The following is an 8993-nucleotide window of genomic DNA, read 5'->3' as shown; positions in this document are numbered from 1 at the left end:
ATAGATAGATAGATAGATAGATATAGATATAGATATAGATATAGATATAGATAGAGAGAGACATCCATTAATTGCCTCCCAAACTCACCTTAACCAGGGCAGGGAATGACTCTATCACTAGGTAGGTGCCGTTGACCGTAATTGAACCCGGGACCCTTCAGTCCGTGGGTCAATCCACTATCTACTGAGCCAAACCAGCTAAGGCTCCTTTTCTTTTTAATTTATTGATTTGAGAGACAGAGAGAGAGAGAGGGAGGGAGGGAGGGAGGAAAGAGATTTTAAAAGCATGTAATTACCATTGTTTTTTTAATATTTTTTTATTGTTATTGATTTCAGAGAAGGGAGAGGGAGAGATTGCAACATCGATGTTGAGAGAGAATCATTGATCGGCTGCCTCCTGCACACCCCCCACTGGGGATCGAGCCGGCAACCCAGGCCTGTGCCCTTCCGGGAATCGAGCCGTGACCTCCTGGTTCCTAGATCAAGGCTCAACCACTGAGCCACACCAGCCGGGCAGTAAAAATAATTTTTAAAAAAAGAAGAAGAAAGAAATGATGAGCAGGAGCCAGAACCCTTTTGTGTCTGTTCCCAAAGCTTCCTGCAGAAGCCGCCCAGCTCCGAAGAGAAGACGGAGGACAACATCACCATGTACACCCGCATCCTGGACGGGCTCCTGGAGGGCTACGACAAGAGGCTGCGGCCCGGCTTCGGAGGTGAGAGCCGCTCCCTGGCCGGGCCCGGGCAGACCCTCCATCTCCAGACACCTCCCGGGAGATGCCCGCAGCCCCTCCCGCAGCTCCGGCCTCCTTCGGCCGCATCTTCCAGACGCAAGAAGCTCCCTTCTTCCCAGAACGTTCTTTTTTTAAAATTTAATACATATATATATATTTTTTATTGAATTCAGAGAGAGGAAGGGAGAGGGAGAGAGAGAGAGAGAGAAACATCCATGATGAGAGAGAATCATGGATCACCTGCCTCCTGCACGCCCCCTACTGGGGATCGAGGCGGGCCTGTGCCCTGACCGGGAATGGAACCCTGACCTCCTGGTTCCTAGGGCGACACTCAAGCTCTGAGCCCCGCCGGCCGGGTCGTGCTCCTTCTGGATGGGATGGGTGCTGTCTCCCGCCTCCTCATTGGGTGGCGGTCAAGCCTCCACACATAACACATGCATTAGAAAAGCTCCCCTGGTCGCCAAGTGTGACAGCAGCCTCCAGCCCCGGGGTTCCCAGCGTGGGGCACACGCCCATGGGGCGGGGGGGCTGTTTGATGTTTAAGGGGGGCAGCTCGAGGATGCATCATTCATGGTGAATGTTTTGCATTTCTTAGGGTTCTAGGGGCCCCATAGACCAGTGATGGCGAACCTTTTGAGCTCGGCGTGTCAGCATTTAGAAAAACCCTAACTTAACTCCGGTGCCGTGTCACATATAGAAATGTTTTGACATTTGCAACCAGAGTAAAACAGAGACTTATATATTTGATATTTATTTTATAGATTTAAATGCCATTTAGCAAAGAAAAATCAACCCAAACAATGAGTTCGCGTGTCACCTCTGACACGCGTGTCATAGGTTCGCCATCACTGCCCTAGACAGTCTGTACGTATATATGGTGACATATCTATGCGTCTCAGTTCTCTATGATATGTTCTGAAACTTTATTTGCTATTTTCTCATATCCCTTCATATTATTATTATTATTATTAACAATTCCTTAGTGAATCTTCCTCACCCCGTCCGCTGTCCTTTCGCCCTTTTGTTTTCTCTCTCGTGGACGCCATGTTCTCTGGCAGCTTGTTTAGCCCGAGTTCGTGGCCTCTGAGGCCTCCTCTGCGTGGACAGGAGCTCCCTTTGTGGATGAGAAGAATTCCGTGGGGGGGTGGGGCATCAGGACGGTGGAGATGCCCGGGGGCGTGGCCGGGCGAGGCGGGCGCCCTGGGCTGGACGGAGGCCTGGGCCCTGGTGGCGTCGCTCAGGCCCCTGGTCTGTTTCAGAGTGGACCACCGTGGTGAACACTGACATCCTGGTGACCAGCATTGGCCCGGTGTCCGACACGCAGATGGTAGGTGCGGGTCGGGTCCCCCGCCAGGCCCCGGGGGATAAACACGAAGATCTGGGGGATGGGGCTCCCCGAGCTGTGACCTCACCATGTCCCCCCTCTCCCCCGCCCTCCGGCGCTGCCACAGGAATACACCATCGACGTGTTCTTCCGCCAAAGCTGGAATGATGAGCGGCTGCAGTTCGAGGGGCCCATACGTAGCCTGTCGCTCAACAACATGATGGCCGGCAAGATCTGGACCCCGGACACCTACTTCCACAACAGCAAGAAGTCCGTCGTGCACAACACGACCACGCCCAACAAGCTGCTGCGGCTGGAGTCGGACGGGACCCTGCTCTACACCATGCGGTGAGCCCGTCCGGCCGTCCGGCCGTCCGTCCTGCGGGGGCAGCTGCGGGCCTGGCACCACGGGAGGGTGCAGGGAGGGCGAGTGTGGAGCCGGGGTGGAGCATGCAGGGCCCTCAGGGACGGATCACAAGAGGAGGGCAAGGGGCGCAGTGCAGGTGCAGCAGGCATTATAACGGGGGCTTGTCATGGGCAGCGCAGGATGGGGGTGGAGACATCACAGGGCAGGGATACGGGGTGCAGCATGGGGTGGGCAGGGGGCCGGGGCACAGGGCAGAGGGGCAATGGGGGCACAGGGTCACCTTAGAGCAGTGGTTCCCAACCTTGCTTTGGCCACGCCCCACCTAAGCCTCTCTACCATCCTGATGCCCCCTCCCCCGACATAGGATTCCTATTATTCACAAAGTGAGCTCCTATTCACACGGAGGGAGCCTCAGAGGCCATGAGCTTGGTCTAAACGAGCTTCCAAAGAACATGGCGTCCATGAGAGAGAGAGAGAGAAAAAGAACAAAAGGACAGTGGACGAACTGAGGAAGAAATCGCTAAGGAATTGTTTCAATAATAATAATAATATGACGGGATAGGAAAAAATAGCAAATAAAGTTTCCAAACATAATACAGAACTGAGATGCATAAATATGTCACTATATATATATATATATATTTTAGACGATCCCGAGGCCCCTAGAACCATAAGAAATGCAAAACGTTCATGGCTAATAACTTATTCTCGAATTGCCCCCCTTAACACTCAAACTGCCCCCCCTGTGGGGCGTGTGCCCCACACTGGGACCCACTGGTCTAGACAGAGGAGGCTCCGGGCACTGCCTGGGTAGAACCTGGGCCCGGTCCTTCATCCCTGTAGCTGGTTTTGCGGGGGTTTTGGGGGGTGGGGTGGGGTACAATGTTTGGTCGTGTTCACGGGGCTTTAGCGGGGACGTCAGCACCATGGACAGAGGTACAAGGTGTTATTCCCCGAATGGCCACAGGCGGGCAGCAGAGGGTCGTTTTTGCGCGATGATGTGCTGACAGCGTCCTTCCAAGTCTCCTGTAAGAAGTATACGGATGCGTAGACGTGTGCCCTATAATGAGTCACTGACGTGAAGGACAGTGCATATATGTTCTACATGTTTTATTCCTGCGTAGGATCTAAAATAAATTATCCGGATGCCACCGGACGTTTGTAAGTAGGCACTGGGAGTGTCTGAGCGTATACACACATAAGCAAGTGTATCTTTACCTGCATTTATTGTCGGACATTAACACACCAGAGTCTAGTTAAAAAGAACACCAACAGCCCTAGCCGGTGTGGCTCAGTGGATAGAGCACCGGCCTGCAGACCAAAGGGTCCCAGGTTCGATTCCGGTCGAAGGAACATACCTCCGTTGCAGGCTCCTCCCCGGCCCAGGCCCTGGTCGGGGCTCTTGCAGGAGGCAACCAATGGATGTGTTTCTCTCACATCGCTATTTCTCTCTGTCCCTCTCTCTTCCATTCTCTCTAAATCAATGGAAAAATACCCTCGGGTGAGGATTAACAAAAAAAATTATAATAAAAGGAATTCATAGTTTGTTATCTTAAAAACAAAACAAAACACGGCACCAACAGATGTATTAGGCAGGGTGGCTGGGACACGGTTAAAGGGCACCCCTGCCCAGCAGTGCCCCCGGCCTCCTTTGCAGGGCTGGGCAGGGGAGAGGTGCAGAACCCAGCACTGCCCATTTTGTGTGGTTTTCTAGCTGGAATTTCTGGTGCTGATCGCATGGCAGTTTCAATTTCACTGCCATGAAAACCCCGGGTAGTAGGGGGCGACCACGTGCCTGAGGGGACCTGCCAAATAGGAGACGTTTTCCTTGGGGAGCAGGTGAGCTGGGAGGCGGTGACCGGATCCCCCCTTTCCTCCACACCCTCCGAAGGGGCAGCTCTGGGGTCAGTGCCCGTAAGTGTCCTGAGTCCTGGGTGGGAGGGAAGTCTCTCTATCAGAGACAACGAGATAGGCAAGCATCTGTCCTCCCGTCGGACCTGGCTCCGCCTGGTTTGGAAGCAGAACCAGGGATTTCCGCCCGGAGCTTCAGCACCGCGGACAGAGACACAAAGTGTAATTCCTCAAAACGGCCACAGGAGGGCAGCAGAGGATCATGTTTGCACAGGAATGGGCTGAGCGCGTCCTTTAAGTTCTAGCGTAAGGAGCAGATAGTTCCATACAGGTGTCCAATATAATCAGTAACTTGCTTGAAGGGCATTATACACGTTTCATTCTGGGGTAGTATTTGAAATTAATCGTCCATATGTAACTAGACGTTTTTAACTAGGAACTAGTACGTTTGTGAGTATACACACATATTAGGATCTATATCTTTATCTTTATCTGTATCTATATTTATTACCATACATGCACACACCAGTGTCTGGGTAAATATGGCACGGAGAGATATATTCAGTAAATCTTGCTTTCTTCCTGTGTTTGTTTGTTTGTTTGTTTTGTTAATCCTCACCTGAGGATATTTTTCCATGGATTTTTAGAGAGAATGGAAGAGAGAGGGAGAGACAGAGAGAAACATCCATGTGAGAGAAACACATCGATTGGTTGCCTCCTCTAGGAGCCCTCTAGGCACATGCCCTTGATGGGAATCGAACCTGGGACCCTTTGGTCCGCAGGTTGATGCTCTATCCACTGAACAAAACCGGCTAGGGCTGGTCCTTCTTTTTAAAAAACACTTTTTTTTATTGATTTCAGAGAGGAAGGACAAGGGAGAGAGAGATAGAAACATCGATGATGAGAGAGACTCATCGATCGGCTGCCTCTTGCACGCCCCCATACGAACCCACAACCCAGGCATGTGCCCTTGACCAGAATCGAACCCGGGACCCTTCCGTCCGCAGGCAGACGCTCTATCCACTGAACCAGACCAGCTAGGGGTTTGTTGTTTTTTAATTTATTCCAATTCGGTACAGTCTATGTTTCTCAACGGGGTGGAACGACCCTTTCACAGGGGTCGCCTAAGACCATCCTGCATATCAGATATTTCCATGACGATTCATAACAGTAGCAACATTACAGTGATGAAGTAGCCACGAAAATAATTTTATGGTCGGGGGTCCCCACAGCATGAGGAACTGCATTGAAGGGTCGCGGCGTGAGGAAGGTTGAGAACCACTGCAGTGGAGTCCCACGCAGGTGTCCAGTAGAATCAGTTGCTTACTTGAAGGGAATTGTCTACGTGTTACACGTGTTTGGTTAACATTTGGAGTAAATTATCCACACGAAACTAGACGTTTTTAACTGGGTCCTAGCGTGTGTATGTGAGCATACCGCGGACAGAGACACAAAGTGTAATTCCTCCAAACGGCCACGGGAGGGCAGCAGAGGATCGTGTTTGCGCAGGAATGGGCTGAGCGCGGCCCCTGAGTTCTAGCGTAAGGAGCCGATGGTCCCATGTAGGTGCGCAGTACAGTCGGTAACCTGCTTGAGGGACATCACAGACACGTTCTGCACGTCTTACGCGGGGGCAGTACTTGAAATGCATTCTCTATGTGTAGCCAGAAGCTCTTTGGTCTATCAGGAGTCTCTCCGTCAGAGACAAGGAGGTAGGCAGGCACCTGTCCGACTTCCCTGGATCCCCAGGGCGGGGGCCTGCAGGAGGCCGGAGGCCCATGACTCTCTCTCACTTCTGTTGCAGCCTGACCATCTCTGCCGACTGCCCCATGCAGCTCTACAACTTCCCCATGGACGAGCACACCTGCTCCCTGAAATTCGGAAGCTGTGAGTGCTCGTTTTTCAATGTGTTTGTATGGATTTCAGAGAGAAAGGGGGGAGGGACAGGGACAGGGGTCCTAAAGGGACGAGGGGTGAGGGACGACGACGCGGGAGGGGGGGCGGACAGAACTGTCGCCCCGGCAGGAGGGGCGGGGGCGGGCGGGGACGAATGCCCCGGTTGGTCCCTCCCTCCGGTGTGAAAACATCACAGAACCTCCCGCCTGGTTCCTCTGAGAGGTGGTCGGTTGGAGGCCCGGATTACGGTTCCGGTTGCAGGCTCCCCAGCCCCAGGAGGGGCTCGTGCAGGAGGCAACCAATTGATGTTTCCCTCTCTCTGTCTCTCCCCGTCCCTTCCACTCTCTCTAAAAAGAAATTAATGGAAAAATATCCTCAGGTGAGGATTAGCAAAAAATAAATAAATAAATAAATTTTAAAAATGTTTTTATTGATTTCAGAGAGAGAGAGGAAGGGAGAGAGAGAGAGACATCAATGATGAGAGAGAATCATGGACCGGCTGCCTCCTGAATGCTCCCTCCTGGGGGAGCCCTCGACCCAGGCTTGTGCCCTGACCGGGAATCGAACCCTGACCTCCTGGTTCACAGGTCGATGCTCAACCACTGAGCCACGCCGGCCGGGCTGGACTGGGGCTTTCTCCAGTCTCTAGCTCCTTCGGACGGGCCCGGTGTCAGGTGACACTCCGTTTACGCCGCTCTCCCTGTCTCTCCCCGACCCCAGACGCGTACACCAGCGAGGAAATCACCTACGTGTGGCTGGACACGAATGCCACTAACGGGCTGGATGTGGCTGAGGATGGCTCCCGGCTGACCCAGTACTACCTGACGGGGTTCGAGACACACTCGGGCAGCTGCTCCACCAGCGTAGGTGAGTCCCGGCGGGCGGGCCGGACGCCAGCTCTCCCCTCAGCCGTGGGGGGTGGGAGGGGTGGGCACAGCGGTCCGTTGGCACGCAAACCCAGGGGCCACAGAGACGTGGCCACACCATCCACCCACCACAGGGCGCTGGGATGTGCCCGGTTCTGTCTAAGAGGCCAAACCCTCAGTCCTGCTGGCAGCGGTGGTAGCGGCCAGGGGGCGGGTGGAGGGGCACAGAGGGGCCAGGGATTAGAAAGACAGAAATCTGATCTCCCCAGGAAAGGCAGCCTCAGGGCAGGCACCTCAGGGGCTGGGGGGCCACAGGATTTATAAAATGACCACACGTGTCCCTGGCTGGGGCGGCTCAGTGGTTGAGCGTGGACCTAGGAACCAGGAGGTCAGGGTTTGACTCCCGGTCAGGGCACAGGCCGGGGCTGTGGGCTCCATCCCCAGTAGGGGGCGTGCAGGAGGCGTCCGGTCCATGATTCTCTCTCATCATGGATGTTTCCATCTCTCTCTCCCTCTCTCTTCCTCTCTGACATCAATAAAACCTATTAAAAAATAAAAAAAATCAACAAACTTAAAAAAAATTAATTTAAAAATAAAGAAACCCATGGGTTTTCCATCCCCTCCTTTGCCCGAACCTTACAAACACTTGAGGGGAGGTGCTGAGAGGACAGGCCCCGGGGCACAGGGCACTGCCCTGGAGCCCCGGGGGTGGGGTGGGGATGGCACAGGTCCTGGGTGCGGGTCCGGGGGCGCTGACGGCTCCCTCTCTGTGCGCAGGCAATTTCACGGTCCTGACGGCGGACTTCCACCTGAAGAGGAAGCTGGGCTACTTCCTCACCCAGACCTACCTGCCCTGCATCATGACCGTCATCCTGTCCCAGGTGTCCTTCTGGGTGAACCGGGAGTCCGTGCCCGCCCGCACCGTGTTCGGTGAGTCGGCCCGGCCCGGCCCTCTGCTGCCCACCCCGCGTCGGTCGCGTTCGGATGCCGCGTGGGGCCTGGGTGCCGGCCCTGAGCCCGTGTCCGCTCCCGCTCCCTCCAGGGGTGACCACGGTGCTGACCATGACCACCCTCAGCATCAGTGCCCGGAACATGCTGCCCAAGGTGTCCTACGCCACCTCCATGGACTGGTTCATCGCCGTGTGCCACGGCTTCGTGTTCTCCGCGCTCATCGAGTTTGCCATCGTCAACTACTTCACCAAGAGGAGCTGGGCCTGGGACGGCCAGGGCGACGCGGGCAGAAACAGGGTACGGACCCGTTCCTCCTCCCTCTCTTCTTCCAGGTTCTCTTTAAAAAGAAAACTATATATATATATATATACATACACACACACACACACACACACACATACATTGATTTCAGAGACGAGGGGAGAGAAACATCCATGATGAGAGAGAATCATGGATGGGCTGCCTCCTGCACGCCCCGCCCCCAGGAATGGAGCCTGCAACCCGGGCCTGTGCCCTGACTGGGAATCGAACCGTGACCTCCTGGTTCCTAGATTGATGCTCAACCACTGAGCCACACCAGCCAGACTATCTATCTATCTATCTATCATCTATCTCTATCTATCTATCTATCTATCTATCATCTATCCATCCATCCACCCAGCCTCAATCCATCCATCAATCCATCGTATTTTTTGATGCCTTTCAAAGTAAATCCCAGAGGACAGTGTGTCCCCACTCAGCACCCCGCATGCCAGTCATGCCCTGTGGTGGGCCCCCTGCTTTCCGTCTCATCCGTGCAGAGCAGCACCCCAGTGTGGGGCACCTACAGACGAAGGGCACCTTTGGGCGTTGTGACGGGTCCGCCTGTGTAACCCGGGCCCCGTGACGATAGAGAGCACCACCAGCTGTCCCCGGTCCTTCCCCTCCACCCCCAAACACCATCACCTGCGGTCCAATGGCACCCCCACGCCCCGTGGCGTCTGCCGACGGCTCTCCCTCTTTCTCAC

General features: G+C 54.3%; 1 protein-coding gene across 1 annotated transcript in view; it reads left to right on the top strand.

Annotated features, from left to right (window-relative positions):
- Positions 1-8993, top strand: part of GABRA5 (gamma-aminobutyric acid type A receptor alpha5 subunit) — a 26169-nt gene that overhangs the window by 6308 nt on the left and 10868 nt on the right. Inside the window, exons 3-9 of the mRNA XM_006753483.2 lie at positions 595-713; positions 1991-2058; positions 2183-2403; positions 6078-6160; positions 6890-7036; positions 7813-7965; positions 8078-8283. Coding sequence (XP_006753546.1) covers positions 595-713; positions 1991-2058; positions 2183-2403; positions 6078-6160; positions 6890-7036; positions 7813-7965; positions 8078-8283 — 997 coding nt within the window. The remainder of the gene's footprint in view (positions 1-594; positions 714-1990; positions 2059-2182; positions 2404-6077; positions 6161-6889; positions 7037-7812; positions 7966-8077; positions 8284-8993) is intronic.

This window comes from Myotis davidii, unplaced genomic scaffold (assembly GCF_000327345.1).
Source record: "Myotis davidii unplaced genomic scaffold, ASM32734v1 scaffold811, whole genome shotgun sequence".
NCBI lineage: Eukaryota > Metazoa > Chordata > Mammalia > Chiroptera > Vespertilionidae > Myotis > Myotis davidii.
This window is presented reverse-complemented; position numbering and strand designations above follow the sequence as displayed.